Source organism: Sphaerulina musiva (genome assembly GCF_000320565.1).
Source record: "Sphaerulina musiva SO2202 unplaced genomic scaffold SEPMUscaffold_2, whole genome shotgun sequence".
NCBI lineage: Eukaryota > Fungi > Ascomycota > Dothideomycetes > Mycosphaerellales > Mycosphaerellaceae > Sphaerulina > Sphaerulina musiva.
In genome coordinates, this window is record NW_016017384.1 from 2,910,500 (window position 1) to 2,938,101 (window position 27,602).

At 52.1% G+C, this 27,602-nt stretch overlaps 11 protein-coding genes across 11 annotated transcripts in view; 6 read left to right on the forward strand and 5 right to left on the reverse strand.

The window, feature by feature from the left end:
- The window catches only part of SEPMUDRAFT_81142 (glycosyltransferase family 34 protein), a gene marked incomplete at its 3' end in the record, with an annotated part of 2,443 nt that extends 1,399 nt beyond the window's left edge, over window positions 1-1,044 (reverse strand). The window contains exon 1 of the mRNA XM_016910264.1: window positions 95-1,044. Coding sequence (XP_016764035.1) covers window positions 95-868 — 774 coding nt within the window. The remainder of the gene's footprint in view (window positions 1-94) is intronic.
- A 2-nt stretch (window positions 1,045-1,046) lies between these two features.
- SEPMUDRAFT_161989 (uncharacterized protein) lies at window positions 1,047-3,067 on the reverse strand. Its single transcript, XM_016907971.1, has 2 exons — window positions 2,886-3,067; window positions 1,047-2,822 (listed from the first exon to the last, which is right to left on the reverse strand). Exons 1-2 carry the CDS (start codon window positions 3,000-3,002, stop codon window positions 1,440-1,442), a joined length of 1,500 nt encoding a protein of 499 aa, XP_016764036.1. The 5' UTR covers window positions 3,003-3,067; the 3' UTR covers window positions 1,047-1,439.
- A 1,945-nt stretch (window positions 3,068-5,012) lies between these two features.
- On the forward strand, window positions 5,013-6,497 carry SEPMUDRAFT_39022 (Peptidase_M24-domain-containing protein; the record flags this gene model as incomplete). The annotated part of the gene is made up of 2 exons (XM_016908728.1): window positions 5,013-6,096; window positions 6,205-6,497. 2 exons carry the CDS (start codon window positions 5,013-5,015, stop codon window positions 6,495-6,497), a joined length of 1,377 nt encoding a protein of 458 aa, XP_016764037.1.
- On the reverse strand, window positions 5,612-8,191 carry SEPMUDRAFT_61266 (uncharacterized protein; the record flags this gene model as incomplete). The annotated part of the gene is made up of 1 exon (XM_016909556.1): window positions 5,612-8,191. The coding sequence occupies one exon, from the start codon at window positions 8,189-8,191 to the stop codon at window positions 7,418-7,420; it is 774 nt and encodes a 257-aa protein (XP_016764038.1). The 3' UTR covers window positions 5,612-7,417.
- A 452-nt stretch (window positions 8,192-8,643) lies between these two features.
- SEPMUDRAFT_131504 (uncharacterized protein) lies at window positions 8,644-12,034 on the forward strand. The gene is made up of 2 exons (XM_016902430.1): window positions 8,644-9,894; window positions 9,949-12,034. Exons 1-2 carry the CDS (start codon window positions 8,877-8,879, stop codon window positions 11,433-11,435), a joined length of 2,505 nt encoding a protein of 834 aa, XP_016764039.1. The 5' UTR covers window positions 8,644-8,876; the 3' UTR covers window positions 11,436-12,034.
- A 3,172-nt stretch (window positions 12,035-15,206) lies between these two features.
- On the forward strand, window positions 15,207-16,856 carry SEPMUDRAFT_139566 (glycoside hydrolase family 15 protein; the record flags this gene model as incomplete). The annotated part of the gene is made up of 4 exons (XM_016902906.1): window positions 15,207-15,358; window positions 15,422-15,836; window positions 15,919-16,671; window positions 16,752-16,856. 4 exons carry the CDS (start codon window positions 15,207-15,209, stop codon window positions 16,854-16,856), a joined length of 1,425 nt encoding a protein of 474 aa, XP_016764040.1.
- Window positions 16,857-18,449: 1,593 nt separating this feature from the next.
- SEPMUDRAFT_106106 (uncharacterized protein) lies at window positions 18,450-20,512 on the forward strand (the record flags this gene model as incomplete). The annotated part of the gene is made up of 3 exons (XM_016900611.1): window positions 18,450-18,688; window positions 18,727-19,547; window positions 19,620-20,512. 3 exons carry the CDS (start codon window positions 18,450-18,452, stop codon window positions 20,510-20,512), a joined length of 1,953 nt encoding a protein of 650 aa, XP_016764041.1.
- Window positions 20,513-20,575: 63 nt separating this feature from the next.
- Window positions 20,576-22,707, reverse strand: SEPMUDRAFT_147659 (uncharacterized protein). The gene is made up of 2 exons (XM_016904442.1): window positions 21,793-22,707; window positions 20,576-21,746 (listed from the first exon to the last, which is right to left on the reverse strand). The coding sequence occupies exons 1-2, from the start codon at window positions 22,554-22,556 to the stop codon at window positions 21,155-21,157; spliced, it is 1,356 nt and encodes a 451-aa protein (XP_016764042.1). The 5' UTR covers window positions 22,557-22,707; the 3' UTR covers window positions 20,576-21,154.
- A 195-nt stretch (window positions 22,708-22,902) lies between these two features.
- On the forward strand, window positions 22,903-24,890 carry SEPMUDRAFT_147660 (alpha-L RNA-binding motif-containing protein). The gene is made up of 2 exons (XM_016904443.1): window positions 22,903-22,979; window positions 23,038-24,890. Exons 1-2 carry the CDS (start codon window positions 22,941-22,943, stop codon window positions 24,316-24,318), a joined length of 1,320 nt encoding a protein of 439 aa, XP_016764043.1. The 5' UTR covers window positions 22,903-22,940; the 3' UTR covers window positions 24,319-24,890.
- A 179-nt stretch (window positions 24,891-25,069) lies between these two features.
- Window positions 25,070-26,646, forward strand: SEPMUDRAFT_147661 (glycosyltransferase family 8 protein). The gene is made up of 2 exons (XM_016904444.1): window positions 25,070-25,271; window positions 25,338-26,646. Exons 1-2 carry the CDS (start codon window positions 25,154-25,156, stop codon window positions 26,504-26,506), a joined length of 1,287 nt encoding a protein of 428 aa, XP_016764044.1. The 5' UTR covers window positions 25,070-25,153; the 3' UTR covers window positions 26,507-26,646.
- On the reverse strand, window positions 26,647-27,329 carry SEPMUDRAFT_81165 (uncharacterized protein; the record flags this gene model as incomplete). The annotated part of the gene is made up of 1 exon (XM_016910265.1): window positions 26,647-27,329. A coding segment is annotated over one exon (441 nt), but the record flags the coding sequence as incomplete, so codon positions are not given.
- Between the last annotated feature and the right edge of the window lie 273 nt (window positions 27,330-27,602).

Consider the following 27,602-nt stretch of genomic DNA (forward strand, 5'->3'; position numbering starts at 1 on the left):
CGGAAAAAAAAAAAAAAAAAAAAAAAAAAAAAAAAAAAAAAAAAAAAAGAAAGAAAAGAAAAAAAGAAAAAGAAAAAGAAAAGAAAATACTAACCCCCAAACAATCCTGCAAACTCCTCCACCTCCCATCCTCCTCACTCGCCACCAGCCTCTGCCTCCACATCTCCCCAATCCACTCCAACGACCACGCGCTCGTGCGTACCAACAAGCTCCCACTATTCACAGGAAAGCAATCCGGCGTCATAATCAGATCAATCTCCTCCCTTCTGGTCACATCTTCATCCACGTGCTGCTGCTGCTCCAAAGCTTCTCGCACCACACTATCCAACGTAATAGAAAAATTCGTCACGATCAAATCATAATCGGTCCACCAGATCCATTCGTAAGAATTCTGACCGGCGAGTTTGTTTTGGATGATTTTGGCCATGGTGGTGAGGCGGTCCCAGTCTTTGCTGTAGGAGGGTTCACTGTTGCTGTTGCTGCTGCTACTTTTGTCAAAGTCCCAGACAATGTCATAATTATGTGTGGCGGCGTAGCGGAGTTTGTTGGAGATGACGAGGAGGTCGTAGGAGTTTGGTTTGTCGTTCATGGAGCCGAGGATGAATTTTGATGAGGAGGAGGCTGCTGATATGGTGGTCGTAGGGCTCCATATTGTTGGAGTGTCGGCAAGGGCAGCAGCATTGCTCAGAGGCTTCTGAGGGACGGGTGTGGGTGGGAGGATTTTGTGATTATCATTCTTCGCAGAGCGCACTCCATAACGGTAGGCTACGTATCCTTGGATGATGAAGGCGATGAGGAGCAGCAGTTGGCTTCGGTTGGGGACATGCGATCGATTTCTTCGATACTCCATGACGCCTGTACGAGCCATGCACTCGATTGTCCTTGGCGATGAGGTGGTGTATAGGGAGCTGCAACCCGAGTGAATGTTCCCATTCGCTCGAAGAATGTCAGTCAGGTAGTGCACGCAATATCAGCTCCGATGCGAGCGTCAGCCGTGGCTAATCACGGAGCGCTTCATAGCCATCCGTAACCCATATAACCTGCATGTGGCTTGCATGATGCTCCACGAGAGACCGCAAAGTACATTCAAGACCATCTGCTTCCAAGTCCGGATGATTGGGATTGCGCTTCCAGCCAATCATGAGAACTATACAGGCTGGGACGGCCAGCTGTTCAATCGCAGTCCATGCGACTTCTCGGCGCCAGCGATGTCTTGCCGTCTCTGGCTTTTCAATCTCGCCATCTCGCAGTGGCATGGGAAAGATAAGGTGTGTCGTTGTCATATAAAGTGGGAAGAGACGCCAGGCCGGAGATGGCGACGTGTAACTTTGTACCTCATTTGATACAAGTAGTCCAGGTATGGTATAGACAACTCCAGGTATAGTGGACATATATATGTACACGAGCTCTGCACTTCCGAATGAACCGAAGATCCTCGTCTACAAAGTCGGCGCATTCTCTGCACTCGTCGGCTCAGCAGCCATATCGACTTGCATTTGCCCTCCCGTAGGCGAAGCAGAAGTGGCCACAGAACGGTTCCTCCGCTCCTGCTTCTGCATTCTCTTCTCCTCCCTCCGCCAAATCCACACCGGTCTCCCGGCCTTCAATTTCACGTCCCTTAGGATCTGCTCCTTGATATCCGAAAGTACAGCCTTTCGATCTTGCTCTTGTGATGAATTTTCCGCGACTTGGCCATCTTCCTCCACTCCTTGTTCTTGCTCTGCTACAGATCGCTGCAGTGCAGCATCCCAATTGGCACTCCGACTTTTCCACATGCCAATCTTCAAGTCTGTCACAGTATCTGCTCTCTCCTGATCAGGCCTCGGGGCAGTATTTCTCACTAGTCCCATAAAGTCGTGTTGCACTTTCCCGGGCCACTCTTCTGCATACTCTGCATCGAGGGCATTGGACCATTTGACAGATATGCCATCCATGGTGAAGACAGGAGCCCTCAACAGTTTGATGTCCTTGAGCTCTGCTCCGGTGATGAAGTTACCCTTCTTCTTCAGGTTCATTGTAATACCTTCTTGCACTGCGCGGATAGGATCGAGCTCGGTGGGGTAGGGTTCGATGTATTGTTTCCAGTCGACTGGTTCCGTGGGAGTAGTGGTTGCCTGTGCGCGCATCTCTTCGGGAGCTCGTTGCTCTGCAGCCTTCACAGCTTTCTTGGCAAAGAGGATCTTCTTTCTCTTTAGCACCATGTGGTCCCGAACTACTTTTGCTTTCCGCCTCTTTTTATCTTCATCCATTCGTTGCTTCATTGGGTTGGTCTTATCCAGACTTCTTTCGAGATGCTCTCGGACCTGTGCATCCCATTCCGCAATCTTGGCTTCCAACTTTGCCATGCCACGCTCGTCGGTCACGGCCAGACTGCAGATCTCATCTATCATCTGCCTTTTCCGCGTTCGCGTCGCATTGCGCTGCTGTTGCGCCAAAAGCATCCCTTGCCGCTCCTGCCGCAATAAGATAGTAGCCAAGTCGGCTACGCTATTTGCCTTCTGGTCCATGACCATTTTGGCGCGCATCTTCTTCTTTTCCCGCTTGATGACGTCGAAGACGGTTTCCTTTTTGCATCCGCCTCGATTTTGCAGCTTCTCCTTTAGCTTCTCTATCTGCTTTTCGGTATATGGACGTTTGATCTCCTCGGTAAGTTCCCAATTCGTTTCGTGGAGCATACGGTATTCGCGCAGCAGCTCGAACAGCTGAAGACCTTGTCGTTGGTCGGGGACGGAGACGGTGAAGAGCGGTCGCCAGATGTCCTTGCGCAGCTTGGGAGGGTTATTATTGGCGCCTGCATCGGGCAGTTGGGACAAGTGCGATGGCTGTGAGTCGTACAGTCAGCATGATAGAGCGAGACATTGAAGTGATGGAATCGAGAGACATACTCGTAGGGTTCGTTCCAACGAGTATAGGACTTGGTTGGTGCGGATGTTAAAGTAGGCGTAAACATATTTTCCATGCCCGCGCGGTCCCAATTGGGCTGCGCGACTGCTCTTTTGCATGATGGAGGAGGATGAGAAAGAGAGAGAGGAGAGGATCACCTGCACTCCCGCCCAATGTGAAGGTGAAGGTGAAGGTGTGCGAGGACGAAGACGGGAGTTCGTACGGCCAGACGGCTTTCTGAGTGGAGAAACCCGCTTAACCTAAAGGAGATGCCCTCCTGAGTAAAGTATCTAGATACACCCTACCCACGCCACGTTACTACCTCCACCTCCTACTAGATAACTACCTAACAGCTCTGTATAAGCATCCCTATGGTAGGAGAAGTATCAAATCGTCCATACCCTCGGAATCTTCGTTATTGTGCTAGAAAAGACCACCTCACAAAGCGTAGTTGACAAGGAATCGACACATTGACTGTGAGATAATCCAGTGCACAGGCGCGATGTGGATTGATCCTGGTAGTTGGCTTGTACCACAGGTCTCGACAACAGCTTGCTGACAGGAGGAGATGCTTAAAGAGGATCTATCATTTGTGAGTGTAGAGCAAAGCCAATCTGAACTACCAAGATCAAGACGAGACTGCGGCCCCCGACTTGCTATAACAGTGCTGGTCTTCGTCGTTTCGCAATTGTCCCGTAGTCAAGCGCGAGCTCGACTGCAGATGTTTCCGACTCCTGGCTGAAAGACCCTCTAGTTGCAATATATCAAGCCTAGGCGTTGCTTTGAGTTTGGCTAACTGAGGTATGTTTAGCAGATATTCTTAACAGGCAGTGCAGCATCATTCGCATTAGCAATAAAACTATCTCGCCGATGCTGAATCCAGGCCTGGGTATTTCGATATACTGTAGCTCCGCTACGGAACCTTTCCAAGGTGCTGGTCATTGCATAAGCCCCAACTGGGTCGTATAAGATTCCGTCTAGCCTGTCAAACACTCCCTTAGCTGTGTAGCATATACTTCCAGCTGGCCGCTACAATTGATAGCCGCTATTATATATGGATTTCCATTGTACGCCAATGAAGGCTTGCGACAGTTCTGAAGCTGAAGATACCGCGAGCTCCTATAGCTCCATAAGACATAGCTTGGATCTTGGTCACATATGGCATCCTCGACGCGCTTTTGCCCTCTTGAAAGTTCGGGGGTACCCAAAGGTTTGGACAATTGGCCGAGGCGATATACTCCGTCCTCTTTCCGGACTATAGAGGATGGATTGACTCATAATGTAGACCTCTACTTCGTTGTCAGAGTACCAATCCCGGCCAGCACATACTCGACATGGGATTATCGTAGACGCAGACTCTACGTGCGCTCAAGTCGGGGCCACTACCGCTCGCCAGCTGATGTAGGCGACGATGATCCGATATCAGCAATCTCTATCGTCTTCGTTGCTCGATACCAATCGGTGCAATTACGCCTGGCGAACACCTGTAATCCAACTCTTTGAACGCTCGCTGCGTCAAACGCACTTTAGACAGCGTGTCCCTGAAGTGTGGAGGATAGTCGCGTGGCGTGTTGGTCTTGCCCCATTTCGCGGTAGAACATTGATCATTCTCGTTCGCGACCTGCGCGCTGGCATGCTCTCGCTGTCTTTTTCGCGGGAGGGCAGGAGTAGCTGAAGGCATGGGAGGCAGTAAGTGCGCTGGTGCGAAGCGCAGACATGTCGACGGTAGGTACCTGTATGCTGCAGAAGAGATGAGCGCGCAGTCGCTTGCCGCTGTTGACGCCTGTACATTCGTCGACGTCCCACAGAAGGAAGCCAAACTCGTCGAAACCAGCTGCGGCCTGCTAATGCCTGTATTCCGGGCCGACGGGACGTTCCCACAGACGGCAGCTGCCTAGCGACCGAGATGGGATCACGTGCACAGGGCTCGGTGTACTTCACATGTAACTTGGAAGTGCCGCCTCATCCTAGCAGAGTCTAGATATGTATCCAGCGCGCGATACCCTGCATTTAGCCGGGAGTGGATGCTCTTAAAGGTTGTGATTCCAACTCCCCATCTACATTCACTTCTCACGCCAGAACTTTGTCAGTTTTGACCGCAAACAACAATGGCAGCATTCCGTGTTCAGATGGATTTCAACGGAGGAGTGGACAAGTATCCGGCAAAATCACATGCGAGAAGGGTTGCAGAGAAGCTCAATGTCTGCGAAGGCGTCATCCTCCTGGCGGCCACGAACGCAAGAAATTGGCCCAACTCGGATATGCCAGCACCTTTTCGTCAAGATCGCTATTTCTACTACCTGACAGGATGCAACGAGGCTGATACGTTCGTCACCTATGATATTGGTGAAGATCTTTTGACATTATGGTTACCTACCATCGACAAGGCACGCGTCCTCTGGTATGGTCGAGGCAGCACTGTGGAGGAAGCGCTGGAGAAGTATGATATAGATGCAGCCCACTATATCAAGAGTAAGCCCGGTAGCTCGATCGACGAGCTCGCATTGAGAACATGTGTCAATGTCCACGGCACCAAACCCGTTGACACGAAGCCATTGCGGCATGCCATCGACGCGTGTAGAGTGATCAAGGATGAGCATGAGATCGCCTTGATCCGACGCGCCAACGACATCACAGCGGAGGCCCATATCAGTATCATGAAAGGTATACATACCTTCAAGACCGAGGCGGAAGTAGAAGCGGCCTACACGCAAGTGTGTATTGCAAAGAATGCGAAGACGCAAGCCTACGACCCTATAGTTGGCGCTGGGCCCAACGCAGCCGAATTGCACTACTCCCGGAACTCAGCAGCATTCGGCAATGGACAGACTATCGTTGTGGATGCTGGCTGCGAGGCCGGCAGATATGCTGCAGATGTGACTCGCACTCTTCCTCTAAATGCCAAGCATCTCGGCTACTGGCCCTCAAAGGAAGCGGAGAACATCTACAAGCTCGTGGAGAAGATACAGGAGGCCTGCATCAAGCAAGTGCTTCCTGGCAACCAGTTCGTGAAGACGTTCTGGTATGCCCATGAGCTGGTGATTGAAGGACTCTTGGAGCTCGGCATCCTCGTGGGTGGTTCAGTGGCCACCATCTACGCAGCGGGGACGTCGCAGGCATTTCTGCCGCACGGATTGGGCCATCATGTCGGGCTGGAAGTACATGATGTTTCGCCCGATTCACCTCCGCCACTCGCAGACGCGAGCATGGTACGTGCCCAGAAGCTGGAAAGTCTCAAAACGGCATTCACGTCCTGGAAGCCAGAATGGGCACCCCAATTTGATGAAGCAGCACTGGAAACTATATTAGCCATGAGTGAAGAAGGAGCGCTCAGTCCTTTGCTGCATGCTGTAGATGCCCCATTGCTGGAACCGGGAATGGTCATTACGGTGGAACCGGGGATCTACTTCAACAAGTTCTTACTCGACAATTTCTTTCTTAATGATCCAAAGCATCTGAAACATATTGATCTGAAGGTACTCGAGAGATATATGCAAGTCGGGGGTGTGCGCATCGAAGACGATATCTTAGTCACGAAGCACGGTTATGAGAATGTCACGACGGCGCCGAAGGGTGATGCGATGCTCAAGATTATTCGCGAGGCATCTGCATGAGCTAGCGTCGTTTCCATCTCGCTACAGTTGTGATCATTCTGAGTGGCTTGGGATGTTGTAGTCGCTCGCTAGTTGGACAAGTAAAGTGAAGCTTGTCATGGATGGCGGTCTTGCCGCATGTCTTCGAACTGAAAGAGCGAGATTTGCAACGTGCGCCGATGTGCTTTTGGATGAAACCCGTAGTAGGTAGTCGAGCATGGTGGTCGCGAATGCGAAGGGCAGATGTGGATGTGCTTGTATTGGAAGCCACCCTGGAGCCGAGGAATTCTCCATAGGTGTCGTAGGAGCGGCCGGCTTCTTGACTACCGGACGTATGTAAATGAAATGCAGGCTGCGAACAATGCGAAGCCGTCTGTCGAAGGTACCCACGTTGTCACGTATACCTCTTCTGCAACGCATCTCGAAACCAGAGGCCGATGCCTTTGCCGCACTTCCCAGTCCATGCCCTCATCATCTCCACCCGGCTCGGAGAGGCTTGTGAATGCAGGATTTACGCAAGTGCTATGTAGCGAGCGCAATATCACATGCTCAGCTGTACGTGCTCGCAAGACCTTCCTCATCCTGTAAACCATAGCCAGGAGTCTGCTTGAGTGTGACAAGTAGATGTTCGCCAAGTGCAGCACATCCTGCAATCGCGCAATCGCGCAAGTATTCGCGCCAAGTCTTCGATGGACGTCTCTCGGGGAGAGGCGGAAAGTGTATTGCTTCGACCACAGATAGCGTCATAGTAGCGCCAATGGGACTGGTCGGGTAAGGTTGATGGTCTTGTCTGGTTATTGGAGACGACTTTCTGTTCAATCTCCCTGCTTGGTCGAGTCGTTCGAATGCTTCGCCGAGGCCCTGCCTCAAGTCCAACTCTGCCATTGTTACCTTCACCAATGCCGAATCTTCCACTTCGCATAGGCTGAGGCATGTAAAAATCAGCTCTTAGCAAAGCCAGACTTGCCTTTCCGCTTGCCAAAGGTGACGCTTCGTGGTACGAACTGCAACGATGACATTGACTTCATCACAGCTTCGAGGGCGGGATCTTCATCTCGTGCTTTCGCTACATCCATGGAGCGCTGTTTCATTGGCAGCTCGTCTGGAACAGTCTCCTCAGTCTCTTGGCTAGCGCTTGTATCGTCTGTCATCTGAGTGGCCTGCGTGGCGGAGCTCGCCCTCCGTGCGCGGCTGCTTTTTCGATGGCCATCTGAGTCGATGCCACGCCTGAGCATAGTCCACTTCCCGTCAATCCCATTGTTGACGACTAGAAAATCGTAGTTCTTCGGATAATGATGTTTATCGACCAAATGACTTCTTCGCTTTTTCCAGTCGATGCAGACCTTGTCGCAGTCTTCCAAGAAGCAGGCAAAGGTTTTGTCACCCCTCTCGCGCTTGACGGCGATGATGGGGTCGTGGTTCTCGCTCAAGTGTAGCTGCAGGAAGTGCGATGTTGGGAAGTTCCTACGGCATTGCTTGCAACGATTGGTGTGTGAAGCGTTGTAGTGAGATTCGTAATCCGAATACGTTGGAAAGCTCATCGCCTTGTGCGGTGGCAATAGGCATCGGAAGACTGACTCTGTTCGTGTGAGCGCCGCCTCCTCCAGCTCGACATACTTGGGCGTATGACCCGCCTCCTCGACAGTAGCACTGGGCGCGTCCTCAGGGGTAGAGCCGTGTATAGACAGAGATGGTTCGCGGACTCGCTTGGCCATGATGTTGACAAAGTGAGCAGGCAGCAGCTACTACTAGTAAGTGTGAAGAACACCCCAAAGTCTGCCTTGAAGTGCAAGAAGTGAGCCTCAGCAGATCGTGTGAGCCTTGCGGAGCTTCCAGCGCGTTCCTCTTCGTGCTCTTGCTGTGAGGAGCGACACCAACACAACAACAACACCAACCAACCTAACGAGGGTTGTAGTCCGCAACAACAACCTCACTCACCATTTGGCGGTGCAGCGCGAGACTAGTCTGCCTCAAGGGGGTGGATCTTTTGCTTTCCTGTTCCTTCGGGCCGCCTTGGTCGCTCGAGCCAGCGGCTGCCAGCCTCCGTTAACTCACTAGTTGATCCACGGTCCACCACTACTCTTACCTCACCACCAACCTCGTCAACGACCACCTTTTCGACTGGCTGCACCAACACACAACCCCCGACCGCGCTACGACCGCCTCGCACTCGACGCTCCTCGACTACGATTCAATAGCGATACCCGCGTCGTCGCCGACGGCCGTTCCTCACCATCCACCATTGCTCACTTCACCACCACCGACAACAACGCCCACATTCATGGACTGCGCCCGTCCGGCCACGTTCACGCCTTTTGACCAATCCACTTAGCCTCCTCAACCCCAGTGACGGAACCGTCGTTGCCTTTTCCTCGTGGTTGCTATGAGCAACACGCAAGAATGGACATGGAACGCCCGCTCCGCCAACTGCTTGCGGACGAGCTCGCCGCTGAGCATACTGTCCAGTACATGCTGAACAACTTCCACGCACAGCATTTTGACGAAGTCAGGAATGCCTTCGCAGCCTATACCGCCTATGTCGCCGGCATCGTGCCCCTCGACTTCGAGCATGCCGAAGAGCACGAGTTGCGCTTGTGGTGTGCCCATTCGCTGGGCAGGAAGCGCTTCCACAAAGTGCTCAGGGATTTTAGAAAGAATGAACCGCAGGAGCATATCCAGACCAAATTCATAGTCAAGGCCTACCTGACCTGGCTCAAGCAGAGCGAGAAATTTTACCGCTCTTACATCGCCATGCTAAGCGATGCGGCTGGCGGAATCCACGAGCTCCAGCTCATTGCGCACCTCCCGACTGGGGACGGTGCTGGTCTCCACGCACCCAGAGACATCACACCATCCCGGCGCGACACGATTCTCAGCTCCTGTCATCGCGCTCTGATCAGTCTTGGGGATCTGTCTCGGTATCGCGCTAGTGAGAAGCTGGACAGACATCCTGACTTTGGTCGGGCCTTTGGCTACTACGGCCTGGCGACCACCATCAAGCCGTTTGCTGGAGTGGGCCACCATCAACAGGCCGTGATTTGCCTTGAGCAGCGCAATCACCTACGCGCGATCTACCATTTGTATCGCTCCATGACGGTGGCCGAGCCTCATCCCTTAGCCGAAAAGAATCTTCGTTTGGAGATCGACCAGGCCATTGCCGCATACGATAAAGGTGAACTCATTGTGAAGCGTGCACCGAACGACCCGGACGCAGCCAAGCTTTCACTTGTCGGTTGGTTCGTGCGACTTCAGAGCATGTGCTACCAAGGCAGGCCCTTCCGTGAACACGAGCAGCTCGAACGCGAGGTGCTTGCTCAGCTCTCCAATGTGCTCAAACAGCGACCATTGAACGGGGCTTTTTATCGCATGGTATCGGTCAATATTTCAGCTCAGCACATCGCTGGCGAACGCTTTCAGTGTAAGTGCGATCCAACTCTGCATTTGACCTCTCGCGCTGATCCACTTATCCCAGTGTTCAAGACCGAGGAGCTTCGGCTGAGCTTCCTGTTCTATCTTCGCCTGAACTTGAAAACCTTCACGACTCTTCTCAACCTCTTTTGCAACGACCTCCGGAACCTGCTCCGTGGCATGGTGACGCATGATCATCCCCTGATTTTCAAATTGACCGAAATATGCTGTCGGCTGTTGCCCCAACTGCGTGTTTATAACAACTGGCTCTTCACGATGGTTGAAATGCTTCACGGCGTGGCAAACTATGAGTTCGTCGCTGAATCTGTTGGCCAATTCTGGCCGATCTACGGCAGAGCCATCGACCTCATATGCCAGGCATTCCCAATTTGGGAGTTCGAGGATATGAACGTGGTCGAGTACCTGCTTGAGGAAGACGTGGAGACCCTTGGTTTCTTGCCGCTCCTGTCCGACACAATGCCTCAAACCCGCAAGACCTGGTTTAGTCAAGCCACAGGCAATCAAAAGCCGCGCTACTATGATCCGGGTGTTGTGCGTTTGTCGGTCAATGAAGAGATGCTTTATCGCATGTACGATTTCATGGCTGGCGGACTGAACATCGCTGAGATAGACATCACTCCAGTGCACATTCAACACCCAGGGACCAGGGTGTATTATGGAAGCCCAGACAACATTGAAGCCCTGACTTCGCCAGAGCCTGGATACCAACCAGAGCCGCCACCGAAAAAGACCGTCCAGCCCGAGCGTGTTAGCTATGCTACTGCAGCTGCGAAAGGACGCGCTGAGAAAGCCGTCCAGCGGCCAGTTCCGAGCGAGCCGACTATGGCTAAGATCCAGGCCCAGTTCGCTCAGGCTGCACGCATGGTCCACAATCTGGTCGAGGACGACGATGAAATTGCTCCGGTCAACGATGATAACAACCCAGTGACGCCGCCGCAGCTGCTCGCAACTGCACCAGCCATTGTCACCAATGGCGAGCTGCCGATGCATGGGCAGGATATGGCGTACGATATCTCGGTCAAATCTTCCCCAAAGATCGGAACGCCCTGGAATAATCACTACAATGCACGTCCCAAGGTGGCCTCCACATCCGCGGGAGCTTGGAGACGCCCAGATAACAGCCCAGCCGCGAACTTGACTGGACAAGCTGAGCGTCTTCATTCGGAACGCCTTCACACGGCCTCCAAATTCTCGGATGGACTCTCTGGAACTTCGTCGTTCCCGGCAGACCTGCCAACGGGCAGCATGGCCTCCCCAGTCAATGGCATCCCAGGTGGCCACGCTCGCGTCAACTCTGCGAGTAGTGCTCGCAGCAAGAATTCCCTCGGCACGGTCGACCCGTGGGCTTCCAGCCATCCGGTTGATCCATGGGCGCCCCGCGTCCTGTCTGATGGTCCCGAGATGACGTCCAGTCTGGACCAGAACAACATGTCGAGCATTCTTCTGTTCGGTGCTGGAAACAGCCCGTGGAGCACAGGCGTGCAGCCTGGCTTCGGCCATCCGCGCCAGCAGTTCGGTCCCGGTGGCTGATCGTAAGTCAAGCAGAGAAGCAATCCGCTTCTGACAGACCTCACCACCATTAGCATCCAGTAGAGGATAGATCTAGGCACCATGCTGCCCCGCCCGCACTTCACCTCCGAGCACTCATATACTGCAACAACTTCGACGACTTCTCTCTCTATCTCCACCCTCCTCCTCGCAAAAGAGGAACAGACTTGTGGACACCGACGCGATTGATTCTGCGAAGAAGTGCAATCACATTGGGCGACACGAGACTCCGAACGGGCCGCCATTCACGGCTGGCCGGTTTAATTATTGGAACGAGAGGAGAAGGCGCGAGACACTTGGCGTGCTTACCCACTGCGTGCGAGAGCGGCATCAGACGACAGGGCATGTCATGTATGCTTCCTGTGCTTTCTGAACCGCTCCCACTCGATTGCGAACATGCCATTGACTTGGAATGTTTCCAGCAGACTTTGATTCACAGTACGACAGACATTCGTTATGCGCAGGAGATTAACTAGGCAAAAGTAGGTACATGTAAACAGACAAAAAACAAATGGGAACAGAAAATTGCTTTGATACTGTGCAGTGGACTCGTGGGGCGTTGTGGAGTTTGCTGATGACACGAACCAACTGACTGACTGACGGGACGCACAAAGACGTGCAGTAAGGTACCATATAGGTTCCATTTCTCGTCTTTCTCCATCCTTTCACGCCGAACACATCCGCCACTTTTCGAAGCCATTCACCGCCTTCTTTCTCCACCTTCCGACCCTCATATTTTTCGACTGCCATGCCGAGACATTGCGAACGCTCCGAGACATGAACGTCCCACGTCTGACTGCCACTGTTCTTCTGGGCCTGTCCATTCGCGAGAGCTCACCTTCGCCGACATGAGCTGGGCAATTCCGGTTTCGGGTCATTTCAGTGATATCAAATGAGATTGGTTGCGCGCAGACATGCTGGCAGAGATACTCGGGCCGTCATAATAATGGTGCAGATGGGGATATGAGGCGCGTATTCGGCCATCTGGCACGAAGCTCAGCTAATGCTATTGCAGCCATGCTGAGTATTGAGCCGTGGCAGTACTACTGCACCGTACATTCGCTGGCTATGAGAGCTGCCCATGATTAGGATCCGTCGGGAATCGTGAGATGAGATCGCCTCGGAGCAGACTACAGGACATGGAAGTAGCTGGACTGGCGCTCATGGCTGACTGCAGCAGCAAGTGATACACCCACACCCACACCCACACACACACTTGTGCAAACGAGTTCGAGCTGTGGACATTGCAATACGCCCGCGAGTAGCCTTTGTGCTGGCTGCAAGAACATCAAGTATTGCTGTTTGAGCCCGAAGCTGCCCTGCGCGAAATCATACTGCTTTGAGCCTTCGAGCGCACTCGCCTGACGACGATGAACATGAGGACCAGGACAAGGAGGAGGGGAGTGACGACAAGAACAAGGATAAGGATCACGAGGACAATCACAAGGACACCAGTCGAGGATGAGATACATCAACGAATTCGAAATAGGGCATTCCATTTTCCCAACCCACGGACAGTCTGTCCAGGACTCCAGGACATCGCCAGTTTTTTTGATAGCGGTCCCACTACAGCGAAGGACCATATGTGGAAAATCCATCATCTTAGTCATCGATTACATATTCACGGACGTTTGGCCGAGCGGTTAAGGGTAAATATTAATCCATGTCCGGGAATACCACCTTTGCATACGGCAGTCACTAACGATAATTTCTTCCATCAGCGCCGTCTTAAGGTTAATGAATCTCTTCTCCCAGAGTTCTTCCTCGGCGGTTCGAAAGAGCGCAGGTTCGAGTCCTGCAGCGTTCAATTCGTACTCGTTTTTTTTTCTTGGAGTTGGAAAATGGAAGGGTAGAAGGGATGGATGGATTGGAAGTCATTTGATATTTTTTTTTCTTTGGCTCTGTTTGCTCTTGTCTTCTGACCTAGGTACCTACATGTACCGCACATTGTGAGAGTGGAGACATGGAAGAAATGCTTTGCAATTTTGGGGGGCTTTTTTTTACAGGTGGGTACTGACTGTACTGTGCCTTCTAACCATGTTCGACTTCGGAGAATTCGTCTATTTAGCCACCTCATCCTTCAGGTACCTATTCATCAGATGATGTTCTTCTTCTTCTGATGATGATTCATAGCTTGCTTGATCTGATCAGGCGTGCTCGCACTCTATGGTTTATGGTTCATGGTTCCATACTACTTTATCGAAACTATGTCCACATTACATGTACCTCTTTATCCAACCATGCTTTACTCTTTGTCATCACCTACTGCTATGAGTCACTAGTACACTGCGTGAGTCTGCTTTTAGGGTAACAGGTACGGACTGCAAGGATGAGGTATGGATTGATGAGGAAGGAGAGTAGGAGGGAGAGAGACAATACGGCTAGAAAGCACATGTACCTGACCATTCGAATTTGGAGGATAAGGTACTCGTCAATCAGGTATGCTACTAGGTAGTCCAAGAGATGATGTGATGAAGCCCTTTTGGTAATAAAAGTCTTTCGGTATTAAGCTCTAGGAGGTACCAAACTCCACAGAACTCCCCCCAACGGGACGGCGTGAAAAGCTTCTGTAGCAGCAAGGCAGTAAAGTCCAATGTAAGCTTTCCTGCCCGGACGTGACATGTAAAGATGAGGTAAGCAATACATATAGCGGGAGCGTCCTTCTACAGTACCTACCCTACCTTACCTATCTACCTACCTAGGTACCAGTGGTTTTGCACTACCAGACTTCATCAGATTCTCATTTGGTTGAAAAAGAAAGAAAGAGAAAGAAGACGTGAGGAACGAATTCTTTCCTTCGCTAGTGCTTGCAAGGCATCAGCATCAGCATCGGCATCGTCTCATGTAGACCGCATCTAGATCTGCTGTTGTCCATCAAGATCAGAGATTGGGTATAGGGACGGATACAAACCTTGGGGGAGTAGCGAGAGCCGTCCGTCTTTCAGTTAGTGGTGATAATATTAGAATTATCCGGCTTCTGATTGGGGGATTCTAGCTTTGCTCGTCGATATTATCAGGGAGTGGTAGAGCCACTGCGTCCGTTCTCTTTTTGGTCGGTGCTTGGAGTTAGACGCTGCGCTGACCTCTTCACCTCATGTGTGACGGTTTGAGCTTTGTCTATCGAGATGTCAGAGAGTGGTAGAGGATGGAGCAAGCTATACTTTCCGGTCTTTTTTCGCCTTGCGCTGCTGCTTGTAGTAATTCGGATAATCTCTCGCCTCACATGACGATTCCCGCTTGGCTCATCGATATCAGAGATTGGTGAAGGACGGATACGAACCTTGGGAGCAGCTATAGCCTCGGTTCTTCTTTGGACTTTCGCTGGTGCCGTTGGTCATCCCGCTGATCGGTCGCCTGATGTGACGGGTTTTGAGCTTTGCTCATCGATATCAGAGATTGGTAGAGGATGGTCACAAACCTTAGAGGCAGCAGGAAGGTATAGTATAAGTGTCTCCTGTCCCCGGATAGGATCCTGCTGCATCATCATCCTGCTTCAGCATCATCCCGCTTCAGCATCATCCTGCTTCAGCATCATCCTGCTTCAGCATCATCCCGCTTCAGCATCATCCCGCCTCATCATCATCATCATCATCGTCCTTCATACCCAACCTACTTCATACCCTTTGTTACGGATTGGATTCATCACATCGCGCAACAATGTTTTCGCTTCTCGTCTCGTCTCTCCTGGCAGCGACGGCTGCTATTGCAGCGCCTTCGTCGCACGACAAACGTGGCGAGGACTTGACGACATGGATGGAAGCCCAGCATCCCGTTGCCATCGACGGCATCTTCAACAACGTCGGTGAATCGGGCTGGCCCAAATCTCGCGAAAATGCTAAAGGGGCCGCGGCGGGAGTTTTTGTGGCCTCACCATCGAAGGTGAACCCCAACTACTACTACACCTGGTAAGTCATCATCGATCATCGATTATACTGGTCACTGACATTGATCTCTTTTCCTCTTTCTAGGACTCGCGATTCGGCCATAGCGATCAAGGCGCTCGTGGATGATTTCCTTGCCAATGAGACTCCAAAGGTCGAGGAGCAGATCCGCATCTATATTGACGCGCAGGCAATGATTCAGAACATCACCACCCCTTCCGGATCTACCTGCGATGGCGGACTCGGCGAGACCAGATTCCAGGTGAACATGACCGCGACCAATGATGACTGGCCTCGTCCTCAACGCGATGGACCCGCTCTTCGTGTGACCGCCCTAGTCGCATATGGTCGATACCTCTTGGATACCAAGCAAGAACACGCAGCGAAGACGAAGATTTGGCCAATCGTGCAGAATGATCTGGCCTACGTCTCGGAGAACTGGAATAAGAGCACGTATGACCTCTGGGAATCGATTGAAAGCTCTTCGATGTTCGCAACTGCGGTAAGTGAATTCATGTCTGCTGCGCCGCCTTTTTCTCCAAGAGACGACATACCCTTTACTCATACTTTCTTCTTCTCTGTAGGTCCAATACCGCGCTCTGGTGGAAGGCAATGGTTTCGCCGCGTCGATTGGAGAGAAATGCCCGAACTGCGAGTCGCAGGCACCACAAGTACTGTGCTTCCTCCAGTCATACTGGAACGGCAAGTACATGATTGCCAACACAGGCGGTGGACGGTCTGGAATCGACGTGCCCTCCATCTTGGCGAGTATCCACGTCTTCGACCCCGAGGCACCATGCGACGATACCAGTTTCCAGCCGTGCTCCGAAAAAGCGTTGGCCAACCACAAGATCGTCACGGACTCCTTCCGCGAGATCTTCCCCATGAACAAGGACGTTCCGGCCCACAAGGCGGTCGCTGTCGGTCGGTATCCCGAAGACGAGTACATGGGTGGAAATCCGTGGTATTTGAGCAATTTTGCCGCAGCGGAACAAATCTACGACGCCCTCGCTCAGTGGAAGCGCCAAGGAAAAATCGTAATCACCGAAGTGTCCTACCCGTTCTGGCAGGTGCATAATTCCACGGCACAGCTTGGGACATTCGAATCCTACACGCAAGACTTTAAGAATATGATCGAAATGATCGGTAGCTATGCCGAAAACTTCATGGAGGTTGCGCGCAAGTTCACTCCCAGCGACGGCTCGTTGACGGAGCAGTTTGACAAGAACAATGGTAAGCCGCAGTCGGCGAGGGACTTGACTTGGTCGTATGCGGCATTCATCTCGGCATATAATGCTCGAAAAGGTGCATTGCCTGCTTCGTGGGCAGCCGGACAGGTGAGTTGTTGTTCTTCTTCTTCTTGAGGGTGTGGTCGTCTTGTTCAAAAGTCCAGCTGCTAACACTTGTCAATCTCTAGTCCAAGGAGATTCTGCCGAGCGAGTGCGCTCCTACTTCAGCCAAAGGTGCTTGCAGTCCGCCGATGAAGATGGACTGGCCTCTGAATGACCGTAATAGCAAGTAATGTCAGGTAGTAGTATTGAGCGGCTGGGCGTGTTTTTCATGGCGTTGGGGCAGAGCCGAGAGCCGGGCGGCCCGGACGGGCCGTACCACTCCCGGCGATAGGCCATATGGGGTGCTTTTCTTCTTTTCATAATGGGGGACAGGAGGGACATGATCGAGACGTAGAGAGACATATACTCCACTCTACTACGATTGATGTCGTTACCTTATAGTGTGCCTTACCTTCTGATACTACTCTCTTTGTCGCCTACGGCCATTCCTACGTCCTACCAGTTCCCCGCCTATGCTTCCCCTTTTACCGCGGAGCCACGCCGCGACCTACTGTGAGCCGGGCCTATCCAATTGTCCACCCGAGGACGGTGATAGGAGAGAGGGCTTCACGGTGATAGTAGTTAGCCAGCGAATAGAGAACATGTTTTTTTGAGTCTTTTGGAGAACCTGTACCTGATAAGTATGCTGCTTAGGTAGAGGAGATGCTGTTGAAGAGATGCTGTTGAAGAGAACACCTCTACCTGTATCAACTACCTCCTACAGGTTTGATTGATTGATTGATACATCATTTATAAAGCCGCCTTAGAACACGAAGTGTTACGTAGCTCTACCCTAACAGTATGCGCTAGACATAAGTTACGTAGACCTAGCCGTAGGCTATGCGGAAAAGGCGGTTATTATGTTTAGGAGAAGAATTCAAAGAATACTACCCCGAGAGATAGGATTCAAAGAACGCTCTTTTTCCCCTAAGAGGTAGAATTCAAAGAATGCTTCTCCGATATTTGGCTAACCCCTGTCCGCTATCGGCCTTCTCCGATAAAAAACTCCTCTCTTTATACTAAGAGTAGGAGAAAATCGAAGGCTCGATAGAATAAGGGTAGCGCTAGTTTCTCTATCCGTATCGTATCTTAACGACCTCGTAGGATATAGGGGTATATTTCGTATATAGGGTCTCGCGCGTCTAGAAAGTAGTAGGCTATTAATCCTCCCTATACGCGCCGTATACCCCTTTTCCTAGCTCTTAAGAACACGTCTCTTTAAATCCCTTAGGCGATCTCGACTCGAGTATATCTCAGAAGGGAGGAGGGCGTTTTAAGTAGTAGTATTAGGATATACGCCGTCCTAGACTCGGTAGCGTAGTTAATAGCGACGCCGATGCACCTTTACAAGCCGATATTGAATCGCAGCTACCTCGTCGGCAAGGCATCTAGTTACGTCGATTCAAATTCTATACATACCTCTAGAGTCGTCAACTCTGTCTTGGACTAGGCGGCGGCGGCGGCGGCGGAGGGCGTCGATCGGGGGCAAAGGGGTGTACGCGCTGTCCACCCCGTCATCGACAGGAGGATCCATCGAAAAAAAGATACATGTCTTACCTCCTACAGGTACCTGTACATGTAATTGAGCGGCAGAAGTGATGACGAGGTGATTATAGAAGCCCACGACTTCTCTTATCGACTGCCATCCTGGGTCAGCAGCTCCCGTCCATATCTCCGCTCCTCATCGCGACTCTCAACTTTGCGCCGGACCGCATCACACATTCCTCAATAATGTGCGCGCCGTCTCCTTGCTTGCATCTTCACGGCCAGCATCGTAATGTGCTATGGATAACCATCCGGGAGCAGTCCTGACCCCAACTTCCTCTCCAAACGGTGCTCATCTCCCGTCACCACTACCACCATCACCACCACCACCTCCATATAGTCCGAAGCCTGCTGCTTCTGCTGCTCCAATAGTCTACTCGCGCGACTTTGCCTATGCCAACAACAAGCCTGTGATTGTTCTGCCGGCACGCATGGCCGCTACAAACATCGCAAACGCCAGCGCGAAGACCTTTGCAGAGTACGTTTCTTCCGCTTCTCTCCTTCCAAGGGTGCAAGTGAAGGACGCAAAAGAGCATGCGCTAGTCACAAGATGGAGTACTGGGGCGAAAGCCTGTTGAAGAGCATGTTGACTGAAAGGTTGCGCGAAAGGCTCCTCTCCGGACCCACTGTAGACATATACGTAGGAGCGCAAAAGAGAAAATGGACTCTGCATCAGAACCTCTTGATGCACCATTCTTCCTACTGCGAGCTCGAGTTCCAACAGTCTCGAGATGATGTTGAGAAGTCAGAGAGCAGTAGATTGGATCTCCCGCACGACGACCCCATCGGTTTCGAATTACTCGTCAAATGGCTATATCAAGGCACACTTCAAGACAGCTCCAGCTTCGACACCGATGAGACCAAGTACGAACACGCAGTAGCTTGCTTCAAATTGTGGATGCTCTGCGATCGTTTCCACATGATCAAGCTGAAAAATCTCGCCATGGACCAATATCGACGCTGTCTGACCGAAAGTCAACTCGTGCCGGATGCTGACGAGATTGATGATATTTATCGCACCAGTCCAGTCCACAGTCCCTTCAGAACTCTGATGATCAAGATCGCAGCACGACAGATGATGGATCCGGAAGTGGAGAGGAGCGCCGAGGCATATCGAAAGTGTTTCGAGAATAATCCGGATTTTGCCATGGAAATGATCAGGTCCATTCGGCAAATGTCCCAGGGTATACTTTTCGCAGACCCTACCAGAGGTGATGCGTGTTCGTATCACGATCATGCGGATGTCAGTGGTTGTCCTATGCAAGGCAAAGGAAAGGCGAGAGTGCCGATGTGTAAGAAAACGAAGATCAAGACGGAGAATGATGATGATGGCCAAGGTACGACTTTCATCCTCAAGAAAGCAAAAGGTTACATTGATGAATGACCCAAGTACTTATAGCTGCTTGAAGGATCACCATCACCACCCATGAATCAGAAGAACCCACGCGGACAACGAACTCCCTCGCCCTTGGTCCACATCGAGCTCTCGCCGGCGAAAAAAACGCCTCGCAAGCTTCGAACACCTTTCAAAATACCTTCTGCGACCACTCTTCAGCTTCAACCAGACTCTACACCAAAAACTCTTCCATCAAAACTCAACAGCCCAGAATCTAGTAATAGCCTCCTACCACCTCACACCCCAGCGAAACGTGCAATCTCAAACGATAATAGTCTCCCCAAAGGAACAACAACACCTCATCGTGACCCCACGAGCGAAGCGACGCCAAAGTCTCAAAATATTCCTCTTCCTCCTATCAATAATAGCAGACAAATAGACGACCTCTCCCAACATCAGAAATCCCAGAGAAATGCAAGCAAGAATAATATCGACATGGAGATCCAGCAGCATCAGCCTCCCACATGGCCACCTAGAACGCCATTATCCATGATCATTTCAACGTCGCAGCCAGATGCAGAGAACGCTGTGCGTGGGAACGCAAGCAGCACTATTACTCCTCCCCCCACTACTAATACCGATGATAATACTGCTCCAGCGCCACGGAGAGGCAAGTCGGAATTTATTCGCGGCACGCCTCGTAAGCTCCTTCATGTGGTGAATACTACATGTACGATTGGAGAAGAAGTTGATGATTTCAGAGGAGGAGGAGGAGGAGGAGGAGGAGGAGGTGGTGGTGGTGGTGGTGGTGGTGGTGGTGGAGAGAACAGTATGATCTTCCATGGGCCACGAAAGTTGCGAGTGAGCAGTATGGTGAGGAAGATTAATGAGGATGAGAAGCGGGAGAGACGGGCTCCTCCGAAGTTGAGGAGGAAGGGTGAAGCCACAGCAATAGCAACAGCATGAGGGACATCGACAGACAGAGAGGTAACAGCAGCAGCAACATAGTGAAAAGGGCAACGAGAATGAGAATCATGAGGTAGTTGGAAATGAAGAGCATCCTGTCATAGACAGAGTGCACCAACTATCTATCTGCAAACTCGACTGCGGCCGCAGTAAAAGGCTCCCTAGTGGGAGAGTGTACAAGCCGCATGAGTTAGTCTTTTTTGGGCGGTAACACAATAACCCGTCGCTGCCGCCCCTGTTCAATTGTGTCCTTCCGTATGCCTTTCGCTCCAGAACGCCTTCGCCAAATGCGTGCCTTATGGAAGCTTATCCCGAGCTAGCTGTTTCGTCGTCTTCGTCCATCTCGACCTTCTCGGTAGTGACCGCACCGGCCTGCTGGTCGACATCCTTGATAGAATCGCTCGTCATGGCCTTCTCCTTGTCGATGATCGCGGTCTGAAGCTCCTTTGCAACGGAGCGTAGACGTGCGAGGATCTCAGCAGTCTTTGGATTAGCACCGGACTGCTTGTCATGCTTGCTGGGACCAGAGAACTTGACCTTCTGAGCACTGAGCTCGTCTTGACCGTCGTCGTCGGATGTGTGCTTGCGCTTGACGCCATCAAGATTCGTCTGGGGCTCGGAAGTCGATTCGGCCGTGGCTACCTAAGCCTCAGTCTTCACAGCCTCCTCCTTGGCTTCTGCCTTGATCTCATCTGGCGCCGCTTGCTCCAACGTCGCTCCTTCGGTCTGCTCCTTCTTCTCCTCCTCGCGGCGAGGGCTGCGGCTGCGACTGGCAGAGCGAGAAGCGTCACGATCGCGTCCTCCACGTCTGTCGCCTCCACGTCCACGTCCACGCCCACGCCCACGTCCTCCTCGACCATCCTTCTGGAACTTGTCACGGCGATCGCGCCAGTTGTCCCGGTCCTCTCCATCCGCATCGGCGTCATCGTCATGGTTGCGCTTGCGCTTGAAGTCGCCCCCGTTGCGACCTCCTCGATTGGAGTTACCGAAGCCGGTGCGGGTTGGCGATTTAGGCTTGACGGTTCCATCAAGGATACCTTGGGACTTCTCATCGATGTACTCCTTCTTACTCTTAATAATCAGGTCCTTATCGTTGAACTTAGGCTTATCTTCCATTTCGATGAACTGCTTGGCAGCGTCTTCGTCCTCAAACTCAACAAAGACGGAGCCTTTGAATGTGCCATCTTGCTGGCGACGGAGGCGCACACTACGCACGCCGTAAGGCTGGAAGAATCTGAGAAGTTAGCAGGAAGCATCTTATGGTCAGGAACCCTACTCACTCCTCAATTTCGAAAGCAGACTTGTCATGCTCCTCGCCGAATCCTTTGGCATAAATGCTGCGTCTGATACTGTCACTTGTAAGCAACTCGTTGTTCGCAACAGTGTCCAGGGTGAATTTGCTGTCCAGAGGCTCCTTGCGGAAGACCTCGTCTTGATCGTTGACCTCAAGAAAGGCACTGCCTTTGACAGCATCGACAACAGCGCTGAATGGCTTGAAGTGGCGCATGCGCTTGAATGTGTGAAGTGATTTCAGTGGGAAAGGCTTGTTTTCCGAACCGCCAGTGTGCTCCAGAAGGTATTTGTCGATAGGCAAATTGGAGTCGGAGAAGTAGAACTCGACCTGGCGACGGATCTCGCCAGCATCGTTACTCTCTTCGTCGCGCTCGAAGCGTGTACGAACATTGCGGTCCCGGTTCTGGTAGCCGCCGCCACCTCGTCCACGGAAGCCACCATTGCCTCTGCCTCTTGCCCGCCCTCGGCCTCCACCGCGACGATCGCCTCGTCCGCCATCTCTGCGATCACGGCGGTCGCCGCCGTCGCGGTTGTCCCGGTTGTCTCTGCGATCACCCTTGCCGCCATCGTCGTGAGATCCACGTCGATCTGCATGACGTTGGTCGTTGTCAGTCATCTCAGTCTTCTCTCCCGACTTGTCGTCACTGCCGTTGGTCTTCTCAGCGCCGCCATTGGTGGCCTCGGTTGGCTTGCTGTCCTGGACCTTCTGCTCGGGCGCAGCGGCCTGTGGTTCGGCTGCAGCTTCAGCCATAGTGATGGTTGATGCCGCGGAGTATGTAGGAGCGTGCGATGCTGGTTGAAGGTGTCGCCGTTGGTAGAAGGACTAGAAGCGCTCAGTTAACAGTTGTTCACTGCCTGTGTCTTGAAGCGATTGGCAGCGCATGTGAGGGTGTCAAAGTAAGAGTAGAGCTCCGAAGCGAAAATTACATGCCTCCACTCGAGCTCTGATCGAAAACCTTGTGGTGGGGAAGGCACTAGTCAGTTCTAGGTACCTATCGATTGAGGGTTTCTGCCTTACATTTCAGGCGTCACTTCCGTGCTCCGCATCTTTCATCTGGCGGGTACCTCAGAATCCAGAATCATTGAATCCAGTGCGCCTTCCGCCCCATCTCCCATCTCACATGCATTGGCCGCGATGCCTCGCACGAAGAAGATACACCAGTTGAAGCTTGCAGTACGGCCAACACTGCTCATTCATCAAATAGTTCAGCAAGTACTAATGAAATGCGTAGCGAATCCGGCAGGACTGGTCGAAATGGAATCTGTACAATTTGTCGCGCGTGACGACGCCGCCAGCAGCGAAGCAGACATTTTTCCAGCAGAAATGGATGGCCAAAGCCATGACGCGTTCATATCATAACCCGTTTGTACGCGAAGGCACGTGGACGAGAATGTTTGATCGACGATTGCCCTCAGTAGTCCCTATGGACCACAGATATCTGGCTGCGAACGATGGGTCGGAGATGGCGAGTGGACGAGGAATGGGCAAGGAGAAGGATCCCAAAACGATAGATCCGAGAAATCGGAACCTGAAGACACCATATATGCACATGACATTTTGGCCACTGGAGAGACGCTTGGATACTGCCATACACAGGGCGCTGTTCGCTTCAAGTGTCAGCCAGGCGCGGCAGTTCGTGGTGCACGGATTTGTCAAAGTCAATGGTAAGAAGATGATCTACCCAGGATATCAATTGAATCCAGGCGACATGTTCAGCGTAGATCCCGAGATGGTGATGTTTGCGACTGGAGCGAGGAAGCTCAAGTCAAGCAGCCCCAAATCTACTCAGGAACTGCGGAGACGACACGAGGCGAGGCTAGCAAAGGCAGAAACAAAAGCTGTCAAGGAAGAGACAGGCAAGGAGGACGAAACTCTGCTAGAGGCAACACCCGCAGAAGAGGAGCAAGAGTACGGCCCCGGCACGAGCTACAGCGCGGAGTTGAAAGTTCTCATGGGACGCGCAAAGAGGATCCTTGACGAATCGAAACTGAAACTTGCGGCGAAGCGACAACAAGAACTTCGAGCATTCGCAAAATCACTAAAGAAGACATTTTCCAAAATCAAAAGTATGGAGGATCCAAAAGCACGGCAGACCGTCGATGATTTCGAGACTGCTTTGGCAGAGATCACAACGAAGATACCCCAGGATATCACTCCCGAAAGCGAAAAACCACAAGCTGCAGCAGGGACTGAAAGCTCGAACCCGCAAGCGAATTTGGGCAAGGAAGATGCATACCGCCTGAGAAAAGACGCGGAGCTTTTGTACGCTGCACTGGAACGAGCACGAGCGAACCCGATTGATTCCACGAAGCCGTATGCAACACCATGGGAGCCTAGAGAATACATGAGTGCCTTTGCCTTCATCCCCAGGTACCTGGAGGTGAACCAGAATATCTGCTCAGCCGTATACTTGAGACATCCTGTCGCGAGACCTGGACTGGCCGAAGTGCCTACACCGTTCTCAGCGGAGACGATGGAACTCGGGTTTAACTGGTATTTGAGGAGACGGTAGTCAACGTCGCATATGATATCCTGGAGCATTGTCTTGGCGGTGCAGCATCGGAATGGATGGATGAATGGTTGTAACATATGTATCCACGAGGTTCGCTTCCGCATGTACAACAACAATTCCCACAATAATAGGCTCCTCGTTAGATGTGTCAGGATGTGCCAAAGCAGCAATATTTGGTCCTATTTTGTGACAGCCGGACCACCTAGGTCCACTTGCTTTGGAAGTCCTGTTCCACCTATCGATGCGACCCGAGTCAAAGCTAGAGAGGGAGGAGGGGGGCGCTGTATGGGAATGCACTCCATGCAGACAGACATGCGAAGATCTGGCGTAGATGTACTGATTACTCGTCCAATACTGAGTGCAGTACGCAGACATGCCATGCCATGCCATGATGCCAGCATGCTTGTTTACCGTAAGTACTAAGAATATCTTGTTCGATCTTGTCGAGTACAATGCATGTGAGACGAATCGACGGGTCGTCTGTGGTTCACCGTTCATGTGAGAAAAGGAGCCAAGAACATGTTCTACCCGGCAGGCCGCAGGGTATCCTTACCTAGGCATCGATTAGAACTAAAAAACGCCAATTTCACTCTTGGCCATTCTGTCCAATCACAAGACGGCATCGGCTCTGCGCTACCATGGCTTGCAGGAATGGCGTACACCATCTAGGCAAGGTGGGCGCGCCAGTAACGGGTAATAAATGGGGGACGCTACTTTGCCTCTACCAGCAATTCAGCTATTGCGACTTTCGGTCACTTTCTCCTTTGAACAGAAATTCATCCATATGTTCTATCCTACCTCCTCGCGGTAGCAGCGCGTGATCCCACGCATTGCCATGGCGCCTCTCGTGCGGAACATCTGCTTCTTAATAGGGGCAGTGGTGATACTCGCCGTCCTGTACTCATCCACATCCATTTCGGGAGCGACGACGAGATGGACAAACCCGGCGTTAGGTATATCGGCTCTCAAAGAGAAATTTGGCGATTTGTTGCCAGAGGCCGGCGTTGACCCTGTCGTAGGGGGTGCTTCAGCAGCGAACCCGCCCAGCGCCGTGCTGGGAGTGCCAGACGATAGCATCGTCAAGAGCGACGGCGATAACAAGGTCGACGAGACTGTGCAGCCCGCACCCGAGCGGAAGGAGGGCGACAAGAAAGACGAAGAAAAAGAAGAGAAGAAAGAGAAGGGCGGCATGGAGAAGGCACTTGAGGATTCCAAAGCGACCAAGACGGAATTCAACGAAGTGAAATACGCTTTCCAGTACGACCTCGACCAGTACGCCATGCCCACGTATAATGCACGCGATTTGCGACGATATATGCCTGTCAACTGGCAAGGACCCGGCCGACACGCCTTTTGCACCTACTACTCGACACGAAATGCTACCCTTCATGATCCCTATTTCCTGGCCGCCCTCTCGCTGACCTACCGACTGCTCTGGGACCCGGCGTCGAAGTCGGACAAATACCCTCTCGTCGTCTTCGTCGCACCATTCACGCCCGACGAGCATCGACATATGCTCGAAGCGGCAGGCGCAATTGTGCGCGAGCTGGATTTGATCGAATACCACCCCGACAAGGCCACCTTCTCGCGCTGGAGGGATCTATTCTCCAAGATCAACATGTGGCGCCAGACCGACTTCGAACTGCTCGCCTTTCTCGATCTCGACGCCTTCCCCGTCCAGAACATCGACGGCATCTTCCACATTGCAGACCGACAGCGCTGCAAACCCGAATTGCTCCCCAAAGAGGACAAATTACACGAGAAAGAAATCTGCGACTACGTCTTCTCGGGCACGTCCGTCGGCGGCGGATACAAGGAAATCAACGTCGGCGTGGTCGTGTTCAATCCCAACGAAGCGATGCGAAATCGCCTCCTCCGCGAGAGCTTGCACACGGACAAGTGGGACAACTTCATGGCCGAGCAAGCTTTTCTCAGCTATGCATTTTCGGGCGATGGACCTTTTCCCGCGTCGGAAGTGGATCGCGAATGGAATGGCTTCTTTCCCCAGGATGATGAAGGACCGAAGACGGGCAAGCTCAAGATTATTCACGAAAAACTGTGGGCGGAAAATGATCATTTGACGTGGGCGAAGAACTGGTTCAGTAATGAGTGGAAGGCCATGTTGAAGATGTTCAACAGTAAGAAGTTTGTCCAGGCGAGAGAAAGTGCTGGTAGGAGACCTTTTTAAACACACTGTCGCGAGATGGGTTTTGAAAACCAAAGTCTTGGAGTTTTGTATTTGCAAGCGTTCAATAATGTACAGATTAGATGACGGGATGTTGGACATAATGGATGATGGTTACGATCGACCAGAAATGAATATCTCCCTGATAATTGCTCTCGTCATATCTTACAGTAGGTACCCAATCATCCCTCGCAGATCATCATCGTTCTCTGCCCGCCCTCTGAACTCCTTAATCTCGATCTCGGTAGAGACTAGAGCTGATCTCATATCCCACCCATGTTCCTCTCTTCAGTAGTAGCCCGCTTCAGTAGTGCCAAGCCCCACTCACAACCTTCCGATCCATGCATGCATTCCATCCGTCATCAACAACACTCTCAAGTCTCATTCAATACTTCACCCTCGGCGGCGGCGCATATCCTCCCCTCCCATCATAAGCATAAACCTCCTCCCTATAGTACGGCACTCTCGAACCTCCATAAACATCCACAACAGGCGCAGGTGCCGCAGCAATTCTCCCCACACTACTCCGACTTCTCGTGCGGGAGCGACTCCGACTGCGACTGGATCTCACATAGCCTTGTCGAGGCGGGATATAAATTTCCTCGCGCACAATCGCATTGCTGCTGCTGTTGCGTCGTCTTCGCTGTCGCCGTCGGCTGCGTTGCCGTAAAGAAGGGGTTTCGAGGATAATGTACCATGCGTGTACGACGCCGGGGATCCAGCCGAGGATGCAGAGGAAAATGTTGAGGAGGACGTGGCCGCTGCAGCCTCGTCGGATGATGACGGGGATGGGTGGGAGGACGAGGGCGATGATGCCTAGGATTAAACCGCCCTGTGGTGTGAGGTAGGTTAGTGGGCTGGGCGAAGGGTGAGTTGAGGATGGGTAAGTATGCGTACTAGGACCATCTTGATGAATTCGGTTGGTGTTCAAAGATAGGGTAGGTATGTGGTGGTAGGTGATATGAGGCTGCTGCCTCAGGTGATCGTGTTCGACAGTGGTCACTTGACGCGTAGATGATGTTGGGGCTGTCGCGATGGAGTTGATGGCTGATGGGAGCGATTTTTGCGCATTATTGGAATGAGCAGTGTACGGAACTTG

Bases quoted from the DNA above. Each gene is read 5' to 3' on its own strand.
- SEPMUDRAFT_161989 (XM_016907971.1), bottom strand. From the start codon at position 3,002: ATGCAAAAGAGCAGTCGCGCAGCCCAATTGGGACCGCGCGGGCATGGA. The intron at 2,823-2,885 runs GTATGTCTCTCG...TACGACTCACAG, and splicing joins CGTTGGAACGAACCCTACGA to CCATCGCACTTGTCCCAACT.
- SEPMUDRAFT_131504 (XM_016902430.1), top strand. From the start codon at position 8,877: ATGGACATGGAACGCCCGCTCCGCCAACTGCTTGCGGACGAGCTCGCC. The intron at 9,895-9,948 runs GTAAGTGCGATC...CACTTATCCCAG, and splicing joins CGCTGGCGAACGCTTTCAGT to TGTTCAAGACCGAGGAGCTT.
- SEPMUDRAFT_147659 (XM_016904442.1), bottom strand. From the start codon at position 22,556: ATGGCTGAAGCTGCAGCCGAACCACAGGCCGCTGCGCCCGAGCAGAAG. The intron at 21,747-21,792 runs GTGAGTAGGGTT...CTAACTTCTCAG, and splicing joins TCTGCTTTCGAAATTGAGGA to ATTCTTCCAGCCTTACGGCG.
- SEPMUDRAFT_147660 (XM_016904443.1), top strand. From the start codon at position 22,941: ATGCCTCGCACGAAGAAGATACACCAGTTGAAGCTTGCA. The intron at 22,980-23,037 runs GTACGGCCAACA...TGAAATGCGTAG, and splicing joins TACACCAGTTGAAGCTTGCA to CGAATCCGGCAGGACTGGTC.
- SEPMUDRAFT_147661 (XM_016904444.1), top strand. From the start codon at position 25,154: ATGGCGCCTCTCGTGCGGAACATCTGCTTCTTAATAGGGGCAGTGGTG. The intron at 25,272-25,337 runs GTATATCGGCTC...ACCCTGTCGTAG, and splicing joins ATGGACAAACCCGGCGTTAG to GGGGTGCTTCAGCAGCGAAC.